A 24234-nucleotide genomic window follows, 5' to 3' on the forward strand; every position below is an offset into this window, starting at 1 on the left:
AATAATCACTATAGCCACCCTGCCACTCAACATTTTGTCTCCCTGGAGCTTGTTTATACATGAAGCCAGGAATTTAAAACTGAAATTTTTAAGAGGGAAATATTACTGGAGGGACATTTCCAAGTGAGTTTCATTGAACTTCCAAATCAAATTACACTTTGCTGAAATGTGAAGTGCTTGCCATCTGGGTGGCTGTTTCATTTATTCAGAAGAGAAATCAAATCAAAAGAGCCCTCCAAGCTAAACACGAAGGTTATAGAATAATCCCTCCAAAGAGAAGAAATAAAAATATAATTCTTCACATTTATCCACTCGCTTTCATCCCAAAGTACCTTGGAGAGATCATTCACTCACTGTGGAAATGCAGCAGCCACTGGAATGGAAACTTGATAACCTATGTGAGCCAGAAGCTCTTTAAAAGAGGGGAAGTAAAAATAATTCACCCAATTGAAAAAGCAGTAGGAATGTGGGCTGGAAAAATGGAGCTACCTGAGTTGGAATTTGGCAAGCTCAGTGCAGCTTACTCTGACAGGGAAAGAATGTATTAATGTGGTATTTTATGACCACACATGTTCTGTGCTGATGGGTTAAAACAAGACTCCAACACAAAGATACCCATCTTTAGACCATTGCTCTCTGTTTCCTTGTTAAATGTATATCCCACAATGTTTAATGCCTGTTTTAATGAAGACAAATTTTATGATAGCACACTCAAATTTGTAATAATATTCATCAAACTATAAGTTCTCAAAGAAAAAAAAATGTTGCTTGCAAAGCAGAGAATGTCCAATATAATTTCTTAACTTTAGATACATTTTTAATTTCAGTCAATTTAAATTATATTGATATAGGATTGCCTGGAGTAAAAGATTATTGCAAAACTGAAAAAATATTGAGATCATTTGGTAGGAGAGATAAGTTAATAAGCATATTTTTATTAGATTTATATTCTAATACAATGTTAAGAACTTATGATTCTATGTGAAAGAGGATTTAAGAACAAATCAAGCTCCTTACTGAGCTATGTTCTGTATATTTGGAAACCAACCATTATGAAATCATTTATTAATTAAGCTTGTTCTTCAAATACCACTTTGTAGTAACATAATTTATCTTGGTGGCATGCGTACACACTCAATCCCAGGTGCCATATTTCTATGTTTTGAGCCAAATTCTCCCCCAGTGTGCTTGCTAATGTTGTATTTAAAGCAGCTTTAAGCAACTAAGTTATACAAAGTATTACAGCCTAGTTTTTAAAAAAAGTTTGTTGAAACAATGAATTTTTCACTAAAATGAACTGCTGCATTATTCATCTATGCATTTCAAATCATCCAAAGATATGTATTTATTTTACTAATTAAGATGTTAAGTAAATTCTTATTGGTAAAATAATAAGTGAATTATTTCCTGGGTTTGGGCCAACTTAAAATTCCAGAAATATTTTCTTTATGTCATATATCACTTTGATCAGTCAGGAAATGACTCTTCATCAGTTATATTTGATATGATATTATGATTTTCTCATTAAGTTGATAATACCTTCAGTAACTTTAGGTTCCCTTATACTTTCTTCTTTCAATCCTATAGCCATTTTTTAAAATTTTTATTTTACCAGGTTAAATTTAATCCCACCACGCATGAATCACCTAAGTTATGATAGGATGCCTGGTGCTAATGTTTAAAGGAAAACCACTGCGATTTTTCATGATGTTAACTGTTAGTGGGACACTTTTAAGGATACTTTTCAATTTAAACAGTTTCTGAATTTTATTTCAACAAATAACTTGCATAAAGATACTTTGAAGTCAGTGAAATTTTTTTCTACATTTCTTTTGTCTTATGATAAATTTTCAGCAAATAAAACTACAAAGTTTACAACCACTGAAAATTTCTTTTTGAACTTTCTTTGAATAATAACACCATTGTGAATATACAACTCATTACCAATTCTATGAACTATATTTACATTTAGGACAGAGTTATGAATGAATATTCCTTGAATAAAGGACTTAATAAATATTAGAAAATTAATTTTAAAATATCCAGTGAAGAAGAAAATATATATCTTTATAATTATAACTTGTATTAACAATAAATGAATATACCGTTTCATTTCTTGAATTCACCTCAACTGTACAGAAACTTAGGCTTCAAGTTATTCCCTTACCATATTTCTGTCCCTAAAGAATATCTGAGACTTTTTTATCCAAGGCTGCTGTTCTCTCACCTTTGGCAAAATGCCCACTATCCACATGCTAACTGTAGCTTCTGGCTATGACGGCTTGTCTCTGAGGAGCTATTTGAATACTTTGCTTATGGTTTCTTCAAAATGGAAAAAAAAAAAAAAAATAGGAAAGAAAAGAAAAGAAGGGAAGACAAGGAAAAAAATCCTCCTCTTCAAGGCTCCATTGATCTCCCTTAAGAATCTGGTTTGACCATGGTGGTATCAATGTCACTGGTTTGCCACCAAGAAAACTCAATGCAGACATCAGTGCTAGCAAATGCAAATGAACACATTGAAAACACATTTTTTTTCCTTTGTGCCTCAGAAATCACCTTCTCAACATTGACAGCTATACTTGTCATCTTCCACAACAAAACAAAGATACAAAAAGTTCAAACAAATAAATACCTAAAGAAATCACGTATTCTTCTTAGTTTCTTTCAGTGTCCCAAGCAGAGAATCTGAGCTGAGATGTTGCAGTATGAGGATCAGTCTCACCCATACTTACCTCTTAAGTGCATTTTATTTTTCTTTGCAATTAGTGTGTCACAGTCCTTTCTGCAAAATAGTGCATCCAGAGTAAAATAATTTTCTACAAAATTATACAGTTCAGTTTTAAAGTTAGTCAGCTAAATCAGTCTTCAGCCATGTGCTAATCCATGACGCAAAATGTATTTCACGTTATTTTGAATTGTAGGATGTGTATTTGCAACATAAGCAGAAGTGCTTGAATGAAATGAAATGAGAAGGTGGTGAATAGCTACTGTGAGCATTTCTTTCTACATATTTAAATCCTGCATCCCAACATAGTGAATAAAAACTCAGATAATAAACAGTTCAAAAGTTTCATGAAATATAAAGACAGTACATTATGTTTAAATAAAACTTCAATTAGAGTTCATACTGTAAAAAAGGAGTTGAGGAAATTATCTGATTTATACTTTACCTTAGAATTATTTACAATGTTTATTTTCTTTTATAAAAGCAATTTAGTGGGTGCAGTCTTTTAATCACAACATAATGTCTACTGAAACTGAAACCATTGGGAACAAATGCTAGAACAAAACATTCCCTGGGTTCGTAATGTGAAATATCAGGTGACATAAGCCTTTAGAAACAAAAATTCAGAAACTCAGTTATCCATATAAATTCTTTCTTCTGATGTTCCTCAAGTTCCTGAAGTCATTCTGAAAAATCAGAATCTTATATTGATTTTTGCTTATTAACATTTTATAGCCCTTTAACAGTTTAAAAGAACATTATATATTTGATTATTAATTTATTAAGCCATTCATTGATTCAGTGACTGTTCATTGAGCATCTTCTGTATTCTAGATATTTGTGAGACATGGTGTTGAGCATATGAGGAGTCAATTAAAATACAGTACAATGACCGGTATATGCTAAGAATAGGCATGGGGGCTAAGTAGAACAAGGAATTAGTAAACCAAGAGAAGTTTGGTCAAGGAAAGTTTTATGGAGTCAGTAAGCATAATTCTCCATTTAAATGGGAATAAGCTAAGAAGGGAAGTGCAGAATTCTAGGTAAAAAACAAAAAAATCCAAAAAGTCAGAGTGCAGATTGCTTGGCAGGCTTAAGAAAGTAGATGTAAGTCTCTCTGATTTTACAGATGAAGAGTATCTTGAGATATTGAATGGTTTTGCCATGGTCAAATGGCAGATTTTGAGCTGGAGACTTAGTTTGCTAGATTTCCCATGGAGATTTCTTTTCACTATTCTTTTATCTGTGTATAGAAATAGTTATTGAGCATGAAAATAAGTTAAATACCTTGTAAATGTACTGTTTTTTAAAATAATAATCATACTTGGCCACCTAAACTCATTACCATCAGAAGCCAATGGTATAAAAATGAAAACAATATGTGCCATAAAAATCAATTTTTTTAATTCAGAATATCAAAATAGATTAGAAAACAATTAAGTCTAATGGCTAAAATAATACATTTATTAAATATCTTATTTCCATTGACAATGAACACTAAATCTATAGGTAGGTGTCCTCTAGTCCTTGAAATCCTAAAACATATTTCAGGCCTCATATGAAACTTTACATTTTTAGTCCCTGAAAATATGATTTATCTAGGTTTGTTTTGTATTTTTTAGAATACCAAATTTTCTCTGTGTTGATACCAAATAATTATAATTTTAAGGTAAAGTTTTTAATTAAATACTATGTATTTGCTGTATTATTAGTTATATAATGATATTGAATATTTTTACTCATTTAATTACTATTGGGTATTATTTGTACCTAAAGTTTAATTCTAATTTATTATATATTGTTTACATGTACTTTTTTTCTAGTTTTCTTAGGATAGTATTTTGCTGAACATAATCATTATCTATTGCAACGTGTATTTATTTTTTTCTTCACATTGACAATAAGATATGAAAAGTGAAAGGCAAATCTTTCCTTTTGAGGAAAACTAACATTTCCAACAGAAACACATTTGGTTCCATTTATATAGTGTATAGTTTTTAGCACCTGTCTAGTTGCTTTGAAGTTTAAGTCATACAGTTCATATTGTGTTATTTGAATTGTTCACAAACGATTTTCTTTTTATCTGAGTACCAAAAGGGAAATTGGGCAAAAATGGAAATCTATCATCTTTTGTGCAGATGAACTGCGTGGGTATATTATTTGGTATCATAGTTTCGCCATCTAGTGGCTAAAATGGGTACTTGTTTGTTAATTTTACAGCATTGATTAAAACAATTAAAACTCTAGAACAAAGTTCTAAATTGGGATAAATATATTAGTAAAATTGATGTGTAGTAATATAAATACTACAGTCTATAGCAATAGTAATTATTTTAAGAAATTGGGTTATACAAATGTTAAAAACTTAATAGGAAACTTGTGATTTTTAAGGAACTTGCTCTTTATACAAATTGTGCATTAAAAGTTCAGCCTAGCCCATGATAGAAAAATAAATAATGCTTAAAATAAATTTATGCCTTTATAGTTATTATGTTCCATAAAAGGAACATATAACTCAACTATAATAAATAAAAACACTCTGGCATTTTAATAGTCAATTAAATCTCTTAAACAACTTGTTTGTTTATACCAGAGTTGATTCTCAAGTTCTTTGAATTCATTGTGACTCTCTCTCATATCCATGATCAAGCAGTACAGACTGAATCACGGGTCATGGTTCATGTTCGTAATCACTGAATGCATTTTGTTTTAAAATACTCTTTCTCCATATGTAGCTTTATAGTTTCTGGAGAAGATAGCCTTAATTGTCTTTGGTAAGTATAATGTGCCTTTCTGTTACCAAGAAAGAATATAATTTACTGAAATAAGAGTTCTGATATAACTTTTCTCTACCAAATAATATTTAATGTCCAAATTTTTCAGTATTTTTTTATCACACATTTCACTTAGCATATGTTGAATATAAGGGATGACTCAACAAACTGATCTCTCTTTTTAAAATTGTTTTCTTGAAAATGTTCAAATATTAAGAAAAGTTGAGGAGTAAAATGAGCACCTGTGCACCATCTACCTTGCTGGTGTTCTGCCACATTTGCTTTTCCCTCTTTCTCCGATACAAAAATATAGTTCAGAAGTGAATTCTTTTGTGGGAAATATAGATTTTATCTGTGTATTACTATATAGGTTTTATGCATCCATGGTGGAATTCACTTCCTTTGTGATAAACCTAGGTTTCATTTATATGTATCTTATATAGTTTGTGAACATTCAAACTGAATTTTGTAAACAGAAAAACGACTTATTTAGAACTGTTCATCTTTTCTAAATGAAAAATTAGCTTATTATAGGAATACCTCATAACTTTTAAAAAATTAATAGTTACCTCAAGTTGAAAATAAATTTCCTGGAGTTTCAAGAGGTGGCCTAGAGGGTGGCTGCATTTCATGTTGCTCCAGGACTCAGGATTCAAAAGAGGAGAAATTGAGAGACTTGGGACCAACTCAAAGCAGCCGGGTGAGTCTCTCCCATTGGGGAGGCGTCCGGATGGGACGGTGGTCCCGGAACGCAGGGAACTTGTGAAGCAGAGCTGCCAGCGAGACGCCCCTCCCCCCGCCGGAGCAGTGAACTCGGACAACTGGGAGCGCCGTAGAGGAGGCCGCTTGGCACAGCGTGGGACTCGGAGCAACCACTGGGGCTCCGGCAGCTGCCCAGGGGAGGAGTGGCGAGGAGAGCTGTGTGGACTCAGAACACCGGGGCATGCCCTGAGGACGAGGAGGAGGAGCGTGGCTGCTTGGATTCGGAGTGACTGCACCAGAGCTACAGGCGGTTGCCAGAGGAGAAGCCGCGTGGCGAGATGTTTGGACTTAGAGCGACACTTCTGAACCCCGGGGCCTGCCCTGAGGACGAAGAGGAGGAGGAGCACGGCTGCTTGGATTCAGAATGGCTATACCAGAGCTACAGGCGGTTGCCAGAGGAGGGGCTGCGTGGCGAGCTGTTTGGACTCAGACCACTTCTGAACACCTGGGCCTGCCCTGAGGAGTAGGAGGAGGAGGAGTGCGGCGGGTAGTGTGGACTCGCAGTGACTGCATTAGAGCTCCAGGTGGCTGCTCAGAGGAGAAGGCGAGTGGTGAGTTGTTTGGACATAAAGCGACCACTCCTGAACACAGGGGGGCTGCCTGGAGGAAGAGCGCGGTGGGTCGCTTGGTCTCGAGTGGCCACACCAGAGCTCCGGGCGGTTGCCCAGAGGACGCGTGCAGCGGGTCACGTGGATTCAGAGACAATCAGAGTGACCGCTCCTGAACACCTGGGGGGTTACCTGGAGGAGGAGGAGGAACAGGGAGGGTCATTTCGACTCGGAGTGATTGATTGCCCAGGGCTACGGGTGGTTGGTGGGAGGAGGCACGCAGTGAGTTCCTTGGACTCCCAGTGACCGCACCAGAATACTGGGCGGCTGTCTGGAGGAAGAGGCGTGTGGTGACTCTCTGGGACTCAGAGCGAATGTACGGGGCCCCAGGTGGCTGCTCAGAGGAGGGGCCACATAGCCAGGCGATTAGGTGCACAGCAGGGTCCCAGGATCTAGGAGGCTTCTTGGTGGAAGAGTCGCACAGAGACAGGCTTAGGGGCAGAGCGAAGGTTCCAGGACTGCGGGCAGATTCTCTGAGGAGGGGCAGCCTAAGGAGATTCATCTGCGAAGGGTGAGGCTCCCAGGCCCAGGAGGTAGGGCCGGGACCCTGGGAACTTTGCAGAGGAAGGCAGCCCAGCCCAGGCGGTAGCTGTAAATTGAGGGGAACCTCTAGGAGGGAACTGACCAGCGAGACCGCCCCAACGGGTGAGTCTTCCCTGCCGGGTGAGGTTTCCCCACAAGGACGGTAAAACCAGAGACACAGGCCCAAACAGGCCTTGCCTCAGCCCGTAGCCTAGTTGCCCTTTGGATGACCATTGGTCAACAAGTGGAGGCACCTCTGCCAACTAGCAGGGAATATACCACACCTGAAGGCCACCACTCCTAGAGAGGCAGATTCCTTGTGGAGCACCGCATTATCAACTTCCTCCAAGACTTCAACCTACTGAAGGCTAAGAGGGGATATATATAGAAATCTTCAGGGACATTGTAAGTCAATAGAGGAAATCTGCAATATCTCAGCGGTCCACTGATACCTGAACAATATGAGAAAACAAGGAAAGAAAATGCTGCAAACAAATCTAGATGTTACATCAATAAAACCCAATGACAGCATGGCAGAAGAAATGACAGAAAAGGAGTTCAGATTGTACATAATTAAAATGATCAGGGAAGCAAACGATGAGATGAAAGAGCAAATGCAGGCATTGAATGATCGCACCAATCGACAGTTAAAAGAGCAAATACAGGAAGCAAAAGATCATTTCAATAAAGAGTTAGAGATATTGAAAAAAAACCAAACAGAAATCCTTGACATGAAGGAAACAATAAACCAAATTAAGAACTCCATAGAAAGTATATCCAGTAGGATAGAACACCTGGAAGACAGAACCTCAGACATTGAAGACAAAATATTTAACCTTGAAAACAAAGTTGAACAAACAGAGAAGATGGTAAGAAATCATGAACAGAATCTACAAGAACTATGGGATATCATGAAAAGGCCAAATTTAAGAATTATTGGGATTGAGGAAGGCCTAGAGAAACAAACCAAAGGAATGAACAATCTATTCAATGAAATAATACCAGAAAATTTCCCAAATCTAAAGAATGAAATGGAAAATCGAGTTCAAGAGGCTTATAGGACTCCAAATACACAAAATTACAACAGACCCACACCAAGGCACATTATAATGAAAATGCCTAACATACAAAATAAAGACAGAATTTTAAAGGCTGTGAGAAAAAGAACCAAATTACATTCAGGGGGAAACCAATACGGATATCAGCAGATTTTTCAATCCAGACCCTAAAAGCTAGAAGGGCCTGGAACAACATTTTTCAAGCCCTGAAAGAAAATGGATGCCAACCAAGAATCTTATACCCAGCCAAACTTACCTTCAAATTTGATGATGAAATAAAATCCTTCCATGATAAACAAAAGCTAAAAGAATTTACAAAAAGAAAGCCAGCATTACAGAACATTCTCAGCAAAATATTCCATGAGGAAGAGATGAAAAACAAAGAAGCAAATCATCAAAGGGAGGAATTATCCTAAAGGAATTGTCAAATAAAGGAGGAAACAAGTTGTGTCAAACAAATAAATAAACAAAATTTTAAAAATGAACCAAATGACCGGGAAACCAAATCATTTCTCAATAATAACCCTGAATGTTAATGGCCTGAATTCATCAATCAAAAGACATAGACTGGCAGACTGGATTAAAAAGAAAGATCCAACAATATGTTGCCTGCAAGAGACTCACCTCATAGAAAAAGATATCCATAGACTAAAGGTGAAAGGATGGGGAAAAACATACCATGCACATGGAATCAGCAAAAAAGCTGGAGTATCCATCCTCATTTCCGATAATGTGGACTTCAAGCCAAAGTTAGTCAGAAGGGATAAAGAAGGACATTTCATACTTCTTAAGGGAAGCATAAATCAGCAAGATATAACAATCATAAACATCTATGCCCCAAACAGTGGCTCATCCATGTATGTCAAACAAATCCTTCTCAATTTCAGAAACCAAATAGACCATAACACGATAATACGAGGTGATTTTAACACGCCTCTCTCACCACTGGACAGATCTTCCAGACAAAAATTGAACAAAGAAACCATGGATCTCAATAACACAATCAATAATTTAGACTTAACAGACATTTATAGAATATACCATCCAACCAAGAGCGAATACACTTTCTTCTCAGCAGCACATGGATCCTTCTCTAAAATAGACCATATATTATGCCACAAAGCTAATGTTAGCAAATACAAGAAGATAGAGACACTACCATGTATTCTATCAGATCATAATGGATTGAAGTTAGAAATAAATGAAAGAGTAAAACACAGAAACTATTCCAACATCTGGAGATTAAACAATATGCTATTATATGATGAATGGATAACAGAAGATATTAGGAAGGAAATTAAAAAATTCTTAGAGGTAAATGAGAACAAAGAAACATCATATCAAAATCTCTGGGACACTATGAAAGCAGTACTTAGAGGGAAATTTATTTCATGGAGCGCATTTAATAAAAGAAGTAAAACTCAAGAAATAAACGACCTAACACTACAGCTCAAAGCCCTAGAAAAAGAACAACAGACCAGCACCAAAAGTAGTAGAAGACAGGAAATAGTTAAACTCAGAGCTGAAATCAATGAAATTGAAACAAAAGAAACAATACAAAAAATTGACAAAATAAATAGTTGGTTCTTCGAAAAAATAAACAAAATTGATAAACCTTTAGCCACATTAACAAAGAAGACGAGAGAAAACCCAAATCACTAAAATTCGGAATGAACAAGGAAATATCACAACAGACAGGATTGAAATACAAAACATAATTAGATGCTATTTTGAAAATCTGTACTCCAACAAAACAGAAAACCTCAAAGACATCAACAGGTTTCTAGAGACATATGAATTGCCTAAACTGAATGAAGAGGACATACACAATTTAAATAGACCAATTTCAAGTACTGAAACAGAAGAAGTCATCAAAAGCCTACCAACAAAGAAAAGTCCGGGACCAGATGGGTTCTCAGCCGAGTTCTACAAAACCTTTAAAGAAGAGCTCATTCCAATACTTCTCAAAGTATTCCATAAAATAGAAGAGGAGGGAACCCTCCCAAACTCATTCTATGAAGCCAATATCACACTGATACCTAAACCAGACAGAGACTCATCAAGGAAAGAAAATTTCAGACCAATATCCTTAATGAACATCGATGCAAAAATTCTCAACAAAATTTTAGCAAATCGCATACAAAAACATATTAAAAAGATAGTGCACCATGATCAAGTGGGTTTCATCCCAGGGATGCAAGATTGGTTCAACATCAGGAAATCAATAAATGTCATTCACCATATCAATAGACTTAAAGTCAAGAATCACATGAGTATTTCAATAGATGCAGAAAAAGCATTTGATAAAATACAGCACCCCTTCATGCTCAAAACACTAGAAAAAATAGGGATAGTGGGAACATTCCTTAACATTGTAAAGGCCATTTATGCTAAGCCCGTGGCTAATATCATTCTAAATGGTGAAAAACTGAAAGCATTCCCCCTAAAAACTGGAACAAGGCAGGGATGCCCTCTTTCACCACTTCTATTCAACATCATTCTTGAGACTCTAGCCAGAGCAATTAGACAAACCAAAGAAATTAAAGGGACACGAATTGGAAAAGAAGAACTCAAACTATTCCTGTTCGCTGATGACATGATTATATATTTAGAGGAACCTGGAAATTCCACCAGAAAACTCTTAGAACTCATAAGTGAATTCAGTAAAGTAGCAGGTTACAAGATCAATGCTCATAAATCCAATGCATTTTTATACATAAGTAATGAATCTTCAGAAAGAGAAATTAGGAAAACTACCCCATTCTCAATAGCCTCGAAAAAAATAAAATACTTGGGAATCAATCTCACAAAAGAGGTGAAAGACCTCTACAATGAGAACTATACAACACTAAAGAAAGAAATTAAAGAACACCTTAGAAGATGGAAAGATCTTCCATGTTCTTGGATAGGAAGAATTAATATTGTCAAAATGGCCATACTACCTAAAGCGCTATACAAATTCAATGCAATTCCAATTAAAATCTCAATGACATACCTTACAGAAATAGAGCAAGCAATTATGAAATTCATCTGGAAGAATAAGAAACCCAGAATAGCTAAAGTAATCCTTAGCAGGAAGAGTGAAACAGGGGGTATTGCAATACCAGATCTTCAACTCTACTACAAAGCAATAGTAACAAAAACAGCATGGTATTGGTACCAAAATAAAAAGGTAGATCAATGGTACAAAATAGAGGACACGTACACAAACCCAAATAAATACAATTTTCTCATACTAGACAAAGGGGCCAAAAATATGCAATGGAGAAAAAATAGCCTCTTCAACAAATGGTGCTGGGAGAATTGGAAATCCATATGCAACAGAATGAAACTAAACCCATATCTCTCACCGTGCACGAAACTAAACTCAAAATGGATTAAGGACCTCGGAATCAGACCAGAGACCCTGCAGATTATAGAAGAAAGAGTAGGTCCAGATCTTCAACATGTCGGCTTAGGACCAGACTTCCTTAACCGGACTCCCATAGCACAAGACATAAAAGCAAGAATCAATAACTGGGATAGATTCAAACTAAAAAGCTTTCTCTCAGCAAAGGAAACTATCAGCAATGCGAAGAAAGAGCCTACAGAGTGGGAGAATATCTTTGCCAATCATACTTCAGATAGAGCACTAATCTCCAGAACCTATAAAGAACTCAAAAAACTCTACTCCAAGAATTCAAATAATCCAGTCAACAAATGGGCTAAGGAAATGAATAGACACTTCACAGAAGAAGATCTACAAGCAATCAACAAACATATGGAAAAATGTTCAACATCTCTAGTAATAAGAGAAATGCAAATCAAAACCACCCTAAGATTCCATCTCACCCCAATTAGAATGGCGATTATCAAGAATACGAGCAACAACAGGTGTTGGCGAGGATGTGGGGAGAAAGGTACACTCATACATTGCTGGTGGGGCTGCAAATTAGTGCAGCCACTATGGAAAGCAGTGTGGAGATTCCTTAGAAAACTTGGAATGGACCCTCCATTTGACCCAGCTATCCCACTCCTTGGCCTATACCCAAAGGACTTAAAATCAGCATACTACAGAGATACAGCCACATCGATGTTCATAGCTGCTCAATTCACAATAGCTAGATTGTGGAACCAACCTAGATGCCCTTCAATTGATGAGTGGATAAAGAAGCAGTGGTATATATATACAATGGAATATTACTCAGCCATAAAGAATGATAAAATTATGGCATTTGCAGGCAAATGGATGAAATTGGAGAATATCATGCTAAGTGAGATAAGCCAATCTCAAAAAGCCAACGGAAGAATGATATCGCTAATAAGTGGATGATGACACATAATGGGGGAGGGAAGGGTTAGTGTTAGGGTTAGAGTTAGGGTTAGGGAGGGGGGCATGTATGGAGGAAGGAAGCTCTGTATAGAAGGAAAAGAGGGGTGGGAGGGGTGGGGGGAAGGGAAAAAATAACAGAATGAATCAAACAACATTACTCTATGTAAATTTATGATTACACAAATGGTATGCCTTTACGCCATGTACAAGCAGAGAAACAACATGTATCCCATTTGTTTACAATAAAATAAAATAAAATAAAATAAAAAATAAAAAAAAAAAGGAAATAAATTTCCTTACAATTGGCCTCATATATAACACAGTGGCTACTTTCTCAAACTTTAAATATACATGTTTAAGCCAACTTTTTTTGCTGCTGTTACCAAAGACCTGACAAGAACAAATAGAAAAGTTTATTTTGGGGCTCATGGTTTCAGAGGTCTCAGTTCATAGATGACAGATTTCATTGCTGTGGGCCCAAGGTGAGACAGAATATCATGGTGGAAGAGTGTGGTAGAGGAAAACAGCTTAGGACATGGAACCAGGAAGCAGAGAGACAGATAAGAACTCTCTTCACCATGATACAATACAAATCCCCCAATGACCCACCTTTCTAGCCACACCCTACGTGCCTATAGTTACCACTCAATTAATCCCTATCAGTGGATTAATGCACTGATTAGCTTAAGCTTCTCATAACCCAATCATTTAACTCTAAACTTTCTTGAATTGTCTCATACATGAGCTTTTGGGCAACACCTCATGGTCCAAACCATAACAATACAATATATAGAATATATTAAATTTCTAAAGTCTTAAGGGCTTTACCTTAGTGGATAAAATCCTTCATAAATTTTAAAGACAATTTTTTAAAATTTAATAAATGAAATATATGAGTAAGAAACTCAAGTTCTCTAAAATTTTGTTTATATATTTGGTCAAAATCTTATGCCTGTAATGATAATAATCTTAATTCTAAAATTCACTACATAGTTTCATATATTAAATTAGAAAAACAATTAATTTGAATTCTTTTAGACTTCAAACACTTTAAATAGCATGTGTATATATATATTTGTACCATTTCAAATTTTTAGAATTCAGAAAAGCATCCATATTGGATTACATTGTTGTATCTTCATATTTGTTTTGAACCCTTACTAGACTTCTGTGATGCTCATTAAGAAAATAATATTACCACCCTAAATTAATGTTGTTTCCAATCATATAATGTTATTTGCTTATTGGACATAACTTTTTGCCTAGCACAGGACACCTGAGCTGCGTGTACCAGGACAGTTCTTCTGGTACCACTTCTGGGCACACTCATTATCTGAGTCCCTGAACTTAAGAGGTGGCTATTTTTCTGGGATTTAGGTTACATTCTTATTATTTTTCTGTTGTCTTAAACTAATTTTAATCCCTTTCTTTCTGTTTCCAAAGACACATTTTCATTTCTTGAGATCCTGAATACATCTACGTAATTCCTCCATCAAATTTTTAGACTATGACCTCCACCATGTGTTGTAGCTAACATCATTCGGTCATTCTCTTGTCTGACAGATTAAATCCTGAACTTTTTCTTTATATCCTTCCTATCTGACTCAACCATATATGACTCAACCATATACTTATGAATTAAATAGCTGATTGACTTAGATACAGCTTTGACAGATTTTTATAGTTACCACAATAAAATCATGTTAATGACAGTAATTTCTTTTATTTCCTTTTCTTCTTTCTTTCTTCTTTTCTTTCTTTCATTTTTTTTTTAAACTAGAGATAGAACCCAGGGATGCTTAAAAGCACCATTTGGCCACATTCCATGCCTTTTAAAAATTTTTTTATTTTGAGACAGAGCCTCACTAAGTTGCTTAGAGCCTTGTTAACTTGCTGAGGCTGACTTTGAACTTGGTATCCTTCAGCTTCAGGCTCCTGAGCCACTGGGATTACCCATGTGAGCCTACCATGTCCAACTAGCAATTTCTTGATATAAGAAGAATTTGAATAACCTAACTCACATATAACACTTGCAATAAAATAATAATAATAATAAAGACCTGATGATATAAAGGTTAAAAGAAGTTTAGTAAAATAAGATAAAGCCATTTTAATTACCAATATTTGGTCTTAGCATTTGACAGTAAATATTCCAAGTGTTTGGCTATTAACAATTCTATTGAGTACTACTCCTTTTCTTGTTCACAGAAGAAGGAAACTAGGCACAGAAAGTTTAAGCAACTTGCTCTAGTTCACACAGGTAGCAAGTGGCAGAGTCAGGATTCAAATCCTGGTAGTCTGAGTGTACCTTCCATGTCCTTAACAACAATAGCATTGATGTCATAAGGTCAATATGTTTTGGGAAACAGATGTGTTTAATGTAATTGTGGTTGGTACTTTGTTTTCAGATAGAGAAATACTGACTTCTTTGTAATCGACACATCCATGTAGGTAGTGAACTATTCGCTGGGCTCTACAGTGACTACTGGGGCAGAGATGCTGCCATCTTCCGGAGCATGGGGCGACTGGCCCATATTCGTACTGAGCATGATGATGAGCGTCTGTTGAAAGGTAGGACTGAGACAGGGTACATAGGAAATCAAAATTGAAAACAAGCCTAGAATTCATGGATAATTTTGCCACATTGATGTTTACAATATAAACATAACTTAACAGTTTTTACAGATTTGAGAATGTTTTTCTCAGCAGTATCCTTGAGTTAAAATATATGTCCATCGGTTCATATCATAATGGATTGGTTTAATTATAAAAGTAATTTACCTTCCTACCAATGCTTAGAAGTCAAAATTTAAATGAATAAAACAAAGCAAATATATGAAAAGTGAAAAAATACATCATTCAATAGGGTTTTTCTATTCTTATCAATTGGTATAATTTCTAATGAATTGATTTCTTTGCTTTTCTTGTCTTAATAGGATCACATGGCACCTTAGATACAAAACTTTAGAAAGTTCACTACCCATTCACTGACAGAATTATTTGTAAGGAATATTACTTATGTTTTTTAGGCTGGTATGTCTAGGAGCTCATTTTATGGTAAAAACTTTCATTTTCAACATTCTTATGAAATGTTGAAAATACCTGGTCACTACAAGTAGCATATTATCATTAAAATATTTTACATACCATATCGATCAAAGGTAATTTATTCACACCTCTTAGACTATAAACATTTCCCAGTTTAAACTTAAAATGATCTTCATGAGTTAGGCTAGTAGATGATTTGTGAATTAAAACAAGTAATTATAGACTTCTTTATTATAAAACATTACTTATATTTATATTCACTTTTTACATGCAGAAGAGGGAAATATGAAGATTATCTTTGTGGCACCCAAACCTGTACCTCCACTGAATGCATTTTAAACTTGCAGTGTATGTTGTTCAAAGCTATTTCTTCTCTCCCGACATTTTTATTTTTCAATTTAAAAATGTCTGTTGACATGCAAATAAAATAGAGATAGCTATCTCTTTCATATTGTTGGTTAAAATTTTCAAGGGATATGTATTTCTTTATAAAATGATGAGAGTTAAAGTTAAACCTTCAGGTGACATGTAATTTATTAGGATAACCTTATTTTGTTATTCTATCTCTTTCAATTTTCTTCCATTTTTTACTCCTATAGAACCAAAATTTGTAGGTTCATATATGATTCCTGACAATGAAGATCGAGATGACAACAAAGTATATTTCTTTTTTACTGAGAAGGCTCTGGAGGCAGAAAACAATGCCCACGCAATATACACCAGAGTGGGGCGACTTTGTGTGGTGAGGATTGTGTTTTTTAATCATTAAAATTGCTTATCTCACAATTTATGGCCATGCATTTGTTAAAAATTTTATAGTAGGTTTTTGCTTTAAATATTGTCTAGTATTCTGTAGGCATCCAAAATTGGTATTTAAGAAACCAAGCTTTATACTTCGTATTTTATTCAGTGTTTTCACTGCTGTGATTATTCCTTGGGATTTCATCCCCAGGGCAGAAGAGTGAGGTGGAGGGAAGCAACTTATATGATGATCAGAAAAGAGAGAGAAACTCCACTTGCCAGATACCAAATATATACCCCAAAGGCACACCTACAAGGACCCACCTCCTCCAGTCACATCATATCATCCTTCAATTACCAATTAATCCCATCAGGGAATTAATTCACTGATTGGATTAGGCTCTCATAACCCAATCATTTCTCCTCTAAACCTCTTGCATTGTCTCACACATGAACTTTGGGAGACACATTACTTCTAACTATAACACTTCACATCTGTAAAAACTTCATATCTAGTGCAGGTTTGATATTAAAAGAGGTTGCATTTTGTATGATTCTTCTCATTTTCAAAGCCATTACTAAGAACAGTCTATAATTAGTCTGTTAGAGTTATAGTTAAGTTATAGTTATAGTAAGTAGTCTATAGTTAGTCTCTATTTCTTCCTACAAAGAAGTTTGAATTCTTTTTTTAATGTATTTAACCAAAATATTTTTTGTTTCTTTAGTCCACAGTCTAAATAATATCCACAATTGTGTTTAAACAATTCAGTTGGTTGATTTTATGTAAAACAAAATCTGCCATTTGAGTTTTCAGTCAGGTTTGGAACATTCAAACAAATTGAAGTAGCAATGTGAACTTAGAGAGTGCTAATAATATTACAAATGTAAATTTGTTAATTAGGAATCAATTTAAGCATAGATTTAAGAGGGCTTGGATGTGGCTCAGTGGTACAGTGCTTGCCCACCATTTGTGAGGACCTGGGTTCAATTCCCAGCACTGCAAAAGACAAAGAATAAATTTAAGGTATTTATATGCATACATACATAAGTATTATATATGGACTTTATATATATAAATGTACATATATATACACACACACATATATATGTATATATACAGATTATTTATCAACAAAATAATAAAGGCTACAATGTCATAAAAGCCACTCCTTCATTTAGGAGAGACTACTATATTAACATTGTTTAATACCAAGAAAATATATTTATTACTCCAGAGTGACAGTATGCTGACAAGGTAGAACATGAAAAGCAAACAAAGCAAAACAGAAACTATAGGAAATGACATGTTAGTATTTATTTGAGGCTTATGCTAAATTTTCTTTAATAGAAAAAAAGTTAAAACTCTTGACATCTGTACATTGAATAATGCTAAAATTGTTGTTGGTAAAAGCTCTTTACGTGCCCTCTTACCTATGTTTTCTTTTTCACAGAATGATGTGGGAGGGCAGAGAATACTGGTGAATAAATGGAGCACATTCCTGAAAGCAAGACTGGTTTGCTCAGTACCAGGAATGAATGGAATTGATACATATTTTGATGAATTAGGTAAGTTTTATTGGGAGAATTAAATTTTAATCTTTGTTGTATAGCTTTCATTATCTCTGGTACATGTGAAAAACTTGTTTCTTGCAATATTTGACCTGTATCCAATCTAGAGCAAGTTTCTGTTCTTTCCATTTGATCAGGTACCTGGTGGTGGCAGAAGATGTCAGGAGATGCATCTAATTAGTTTAGAGTCAGTGCCTCTGGTTCCATCCGGGTGGTCAGCTCGAAACCCAGAACAGTGAAAGGATTCACCCTGTTATGTTTTGTTCATGGTTGTCTGAGTGTATTTGGAAATTTATGTTTGAGTGTATTTGGAAATTTATGTCTATAATAAGTTCTAAACTATTTCATGTGAATGTTTTCTTTGCATGCAAAGAGGGCTAAAAACTAACTGATAGAACCGTCTTTACTTTTTCAGAGGACATTTTTTTGCTACCTACCAGAGATCATAAGAACCCAGTGATATTTGGACTGTTTAACACTACCAGGTGAGAGATTTATATAGTCAGTATAAACAATGTAAAGCTAAAATTGTCTCTCTAGACTCTCCTTCATGGTTTATATAACTTGGAAATACTGTTGACCCAGTCGTCATTCTTGTTTTCTGTACTTTATAAATCACCAGCTTCTCCTTGTTTGCCCATGATTGCAGTCGTATGCTCATTTTCAAAACCACAACCTCAGTCCAGATTCTTCTGTTTGTATGCAGTGCCCTAGCATCTGCCTGTGCTTAGTATCTTGACCTCTTCCCTCTCTATTTTACAACAAAAAATAAGACTATTTTTTTTTCCTCATGTAGTTTGTACAATATTGGTTTAATATTTCAGAGACTAGGATAATTCTTTTATCTTATCAAATGGAACTTTCTAAGCCAGACTTTCAGGGTTCTCTATTAACTGTTAGCCACCCATTTTTGAAAGTCCCCCCCCGCCCCGCCCGCCGTGAGCTCTTCACTGCTCTATTTTTGACAAGATAATACCTTGACAGATTCCAGTGCTTACGTTGCCAAGTCTCATCTCAGCATTTTTATTTGTTCACTTCTCTTGCTTGAAATGACTTTCTCTTCCACCATTGATTTGTGTCAGTTCTCCAATATGTCAATTGTCATATCCAAGAAATAGTCCTTGGTTCCTTAGTTACTAAGCAATCTTCCTGCCTGTTCATTCCTGCTATCTTCCTCCAGTGCAGACTCACTATCAATATGTTTATGATTTTCTCTCCCTCTTTCAAATATGCTATTCAATTTTAGAGATGATAATCTGGTATTTTTCCTTTACATTCTTGTATCTTGTATCCATGGAAGAGTGAAATAATATTTCATTGATACAAAGATGAAAAAGATATGACTAGAATCTATTTTGGTTGAAAGCTTAACTTACATACACAATTTCCTGAGTTTCTTTCCAAAGAAGGCAGAGAGTGGATATAATGATTTGAGTGAGAAACAAAGAATATATCTCACTTCTCTTGGCAGAGATGCAATGATCTTACTCAGTTTCCCATTTGCATTGTAATGTCCATAAATTGTTCCATGACCTTGTATACTGTACTGTACTTAGAGACTTTCCACAGAGCTTTTTAGTAGTTTTTAAGCAGGTGATTTCAAATGCTCACTTTGAAAAAAAATATAAGCTCCTTTAACAAGAATGGTGCTGTTGTAAAGAGATCTTTTCTGTAACAGGGTAACATGGAAATAACTTTCTATCAATTATTTCTTGGTGCAACAAAAAATAAGTTAATATAGTTTGCCAGTTATCAGAGTCCATAAAAAGTTTCTTAATTTTCTTTTAATTCATTTTCTTCCTTATGCCAGTGAATAATTTATATGTTGCTTGAAAACTCAGTGGTTTTATGCAGTGAACTCAAGTTATGAGATAATAAGTATAGGCTTTCTTTAAATGGGTTAGTATGATCAGTTTATAAGCCACTTTCCAAAATGATAGCATATTGGATTTTTCTGAGAAAAGAAAGACAAGATTTTCTTCCATAATTTCCATTTTGACTGTTCAACTGGTATGTAAATCTAAGGAAAAAAAGCTCCCAGCTGTTACCTGACATAGAGGTTGATATTCATGGAATGGTGATCAAAGACTTATTGTCACTTTAGTTCAGAAACTATCTCTAGTTTTCTCCAATATCCCAGGCATTTGCAATTGCTTCAAGGTGTGTTTTAAAATGTGTGAGTTGATGTCCTCAGACAGTAACATAAACTGCTGTTCTACAGGTGTCTCAAGTGCAGGAAATACTATATTTAAACAGAATTTTGCATTTTAGAGAGCTCTTTCACAACATTATTCTTATTCTCTTATTACAGAAGTTCAGAAGATGTTAGAATTCATTCAGATAATGACAAATTAAGTAATATGGCCAGTTTTTAAAAAACTTTTAGAAACATACTTTTGTAGAATCTGATTGCAAATACCCATAATAAAATTCACTGTGGTTAGTCAACTGCTTTCTTTATCCTTTGAAAGTAGAAATTCTTTTCAAGAAAATCATTTAATTGCTACTAGTTCTGGAAGTGAAGGACCTGAATTTTATAGAATTTAAGTAATTTTCTCAACTTTAATTTATTCAGTCCAGTCATCTTTCCATAATAGCACAGTTTTCAGTAACCTAGAGGGAAGAATTCACTAAGTATACTAATGTTTATGAGACGGCTGGCTAAAAGAATGGAACAGAGTCCTAAGTTTTCAGGAGACATTAAATCACTCTTCACATCACATACATTGAGAAAAAATTTGGATAGAACTTATAGCAATATTAATAGCATGGTGATTAAAAGAACACTGCTTTGAAGATAAAGCAATGTAAAAAGGAGATAATAACTTTAAATGGGTAATTCAACATGAGAATGAATCTTTTTTACCCTAAGGCCAGATCTTCCTTAACAAAAAATTTAAAAAACACAATATAAGATTTAACAATAATAAATTGAACTCAAAGATTTCTTTAAAGGTAATTTCTTTAAAGGTAATTTTAAACTGTAATAAATAGGAAATTAAAGAAATGGTAATTTTGAAGTTTCAATACTTAAAATATTGCAATAGTTAATATTTCCAGAATATTCTGTTCAGAGGAATTGCAAATTTTTTACCCAAAAGATTTTTATTTTAATCTATGTATATTGGAATATTTGATGAGGAGAACTATTGGTTCCTGAAGAGTAAATACTTCTTTTTTTTTTTCAGTAATATATTTAGAGGGCATGCTATTTGTGTCTATCACATGTCTAGCATCCGGGCTGCCTTTAATGGACCATATGCACATAAAGAAGGACCTGAATACCACTGGTCACTCTATGAAGGAAAAGTCCCATATCCAAGACCTGGTTCTGTAAGTTCAGTCATTTTGATCAGTTTTTCACACGCTTTGCCACAGTTTACAATTAAACAATGAAGGAATTGTATATCTAATTGTATATTATGTTTGGAAAATAAAGAAACAACTGTCTCATATTGTCATATCCTTGTTATTTAATAAAATAACAATGGATACATTGTAGCAGTATGATATAGTAATATTATTGTTGATATTTTGGCTAAATAATTGCACCTAAAAATCTTACTTTTAAGGGTACTGGTGAACTCAGAAACATCCAATAAAATGAACATCATATATTTTCCTCCCTGCCTCTTGAGAAGAATTACCATCACTTGTAATTTCTAATAAAGAAAATGCTGTCCAGGTTTTATATTCTAATAGTTGGGTTAACCTCTAAGTTCTCTAGGCCAAAATTTCTTGTTACTTGTTATTTAGCAGATCTAAAAGAGGCTTTTTCTCTATGCTTTTAGAATATTTAACACTTTGCCTCATATCTTTGTTGGCCTGTTAGAAATAAATAAGTGCCAATGCAAAGTGTAGGTAGAGTGTTGAACATTCTACCACTTGCCCCTGAATCATGGCTAATAAGATTCCCCCTCATTAGACATTCAGACTTTTGTGCTTTTAATTGCATACATGTCTGAAAATGAGGATGACGATAATGATGGTGATGATTTTACATCATGGGTCCTGTGTGCAACTAGTTTGGAAAAATGTTGAATCACTATGTGCTGATTGGGTCATGGGGAACAAACATTTAACTTGTCATACAAGTCAACATCTACACTTTCATGAGCAGCTGGTGAAATCTCATCACCACTCTGATTCCATAATTACTTTCAAACTGAATAGAAACCATTTTTGCAAAACCAAACCCAAAGTGGAAACAAACCTTTCCTCCTTAACAAGTGTAAGGCTTTCCGTTAAAATCACTCTCTCTCTCTCTCACTGGCTTAAAATTATTACTTCCAGTAAAGTATAAGTGTATTTTATTTCACTCCATTGATTAAAATTACAATTTAAATGGAGAAAACCCACTTCTGTGGCTTTGCTGGAAAGGCTTTTTTAAACCACTTGGCCTTAAGGAGATTGGAGGAGGTGACTAAGTTGCTCCTAAGATAGTCCAAAATGTTTCCAATTATGTATCATCAAAGTACACAGAAGTGAAAATTTTGTGCCAAATTAAGAAATATGGCTTGATTTTTCTAAAAACAAATCATTATAAATGCACTCTGTAGAATCTGATTACTTAACTAATGGATTTATACTCTAAAGTGGAAAATTTTATCAAGATAATCATTGAATTTGCTGCTGGTTTTGGAGAAAAATGCATGAAATGAGGGATTCCTTATTAACAAGCAAATCCACATAAATACAGTTATTTCATACTAGACAAAGTTGCCAAAAACATACAATGGAGAAAAGATAGCCTCTTAAACAAATGGTGCTGGCAAAACTGGAAACCCATATGTAATGAAATGAAATTAAATCCCTTATCTCTCACCCTACACAAAACTCAATTCAAAATGGATCAAGGACCTAGAAATGATACCAGAGACCCTGCACCAAATAGAGGAAAAAGTAGGCCTGAATCTTCACCAAGTTGACTTAGGACCAGACTTCCTTAACAAGATTCCCAGAGTGCAAGAAATGAGAGTAAGAATCAATAAATAGGATGGATTCAAACTAAAAAGCTTTTTCTCAGCAAAGGAAACAATCAATAAGGTGTAAAGAGAGCCTACAGAGTGGGAGAAAATTTTTTCCACATGCACTTCAGATAAAGCACTAACCTCCAAAATTTATAAAGAACTTTAAAAACTTTATACCAAAATTACAAAGAACCCAATAAATGCAAATCAAAACTACCCTAAGATTTCATCTCACCTCAATTAGAATAGCTATTATCAAGAACACAAGCAATAATAGATGTTGGGGAGGATGTGGGGAAAAAGGCACACTCATACATTGCTGGTGGAGTTGCAAATTGGTGCAGTCACTATGGAAAGCAGTATGGAGATTCCTTAGAAAACTTGGAGAACCACTATTTGACCTAGTTATCCCACTCGTTGGCCTGTACCCAAAGGCCTTAAAGTTAGCATACTACAGTGACATAGCACATCAATGTTTATAGCAGCTCAATTCACAATAGATAGATTGTGGAACCAACCTAGATGTCCTTCAATAGAGGATTGGGAAACTTTGGTATATATGTGCAATGGAACATTATTCAGCCATAAAGAATAAAATTATGGCATTTGCAATAAATGGATGGAGCTGGAGAATATCATGCTAAGTGAAATAAGCCAATCCCAAAAAAGCCAAGGCTGAATGTTTTCTCTGATAAGTGAGTGATGATACATAATGGGGGGCGGGGAGTGGGGGGTAAAATAAGAATGGAGGAAATTTGGTTTGTGTAGAGGGAAATGGGGGGAGGGGACAGGAGAAGGAAATGTAGTGGAATGAGGCAGACGTCATTACCCTATGTACATGTATGATTACATGAATGGTGTGAATCTACATTATATACAACCATAGAAATGAAAAGTTGTACCCCATTTGTGTACAATGAATCAAAATGCAGTCTGTAAACATAAAAATTTTTAAAAAAGCATGAATGAACAGAGTTAAAGGTATCCCAAGAAGTTACATAGGTGCTATTGAGCAATTTTAGATTCAATGATTCAAATATTGAGACATGTTGTAACAAATGTTTGCAATTTTTTGTTTATTGTGTCTAATTCATATAAAAATAATGAAAGTTCATAGATATTATAGTAGAACCACATGGAGAACT

General features: G+C 34.9%; 1 protein-coding gene across 1 annotated transcript in view; it reads left to right on the forward strand.

Moving 5' to 3' along the window:
* SEMA3E (semaphorin 3E) overlaps positions 1–24234 on the forward strand; it is a 282400-nt gene that overhangs the window by 225049 nt on the left and 33117 nt on the right. The window contains exons 6-10 of the mRNA XM_079150556.1: positions 15213–15332; positions 16409–16551; positions 18002–18116; positions 18535–18604; positions 21308–21452. Of these exons, the coding sequence (XP_079006682.1) occupies positions 15213–15332; positions 16409–16551; positions 18002–18116; positions 18535–18604; positions 21308–21452 (593 nt within the window). The remainder of the gene's footprint in view (positions 1–15212; positions 15333–16408; positions 16552–18001; positions 18117–18534; positions 18605–21307; positions 21453–24234) is intronic.

The sequence above is a fragment of the Sciurus vulgaris genome (assembly GCF_902686455.1).
Source record: "Sciurus vulgaris genome assembly, chromosome: 8".
In the NCBI taxonomy this organism is placed as follows: Eukaryota; Metazoa; Chordata; class Mammalia; order Rodentia; family Sciuridae; genus Sciurus; species Sciurus vulgaris.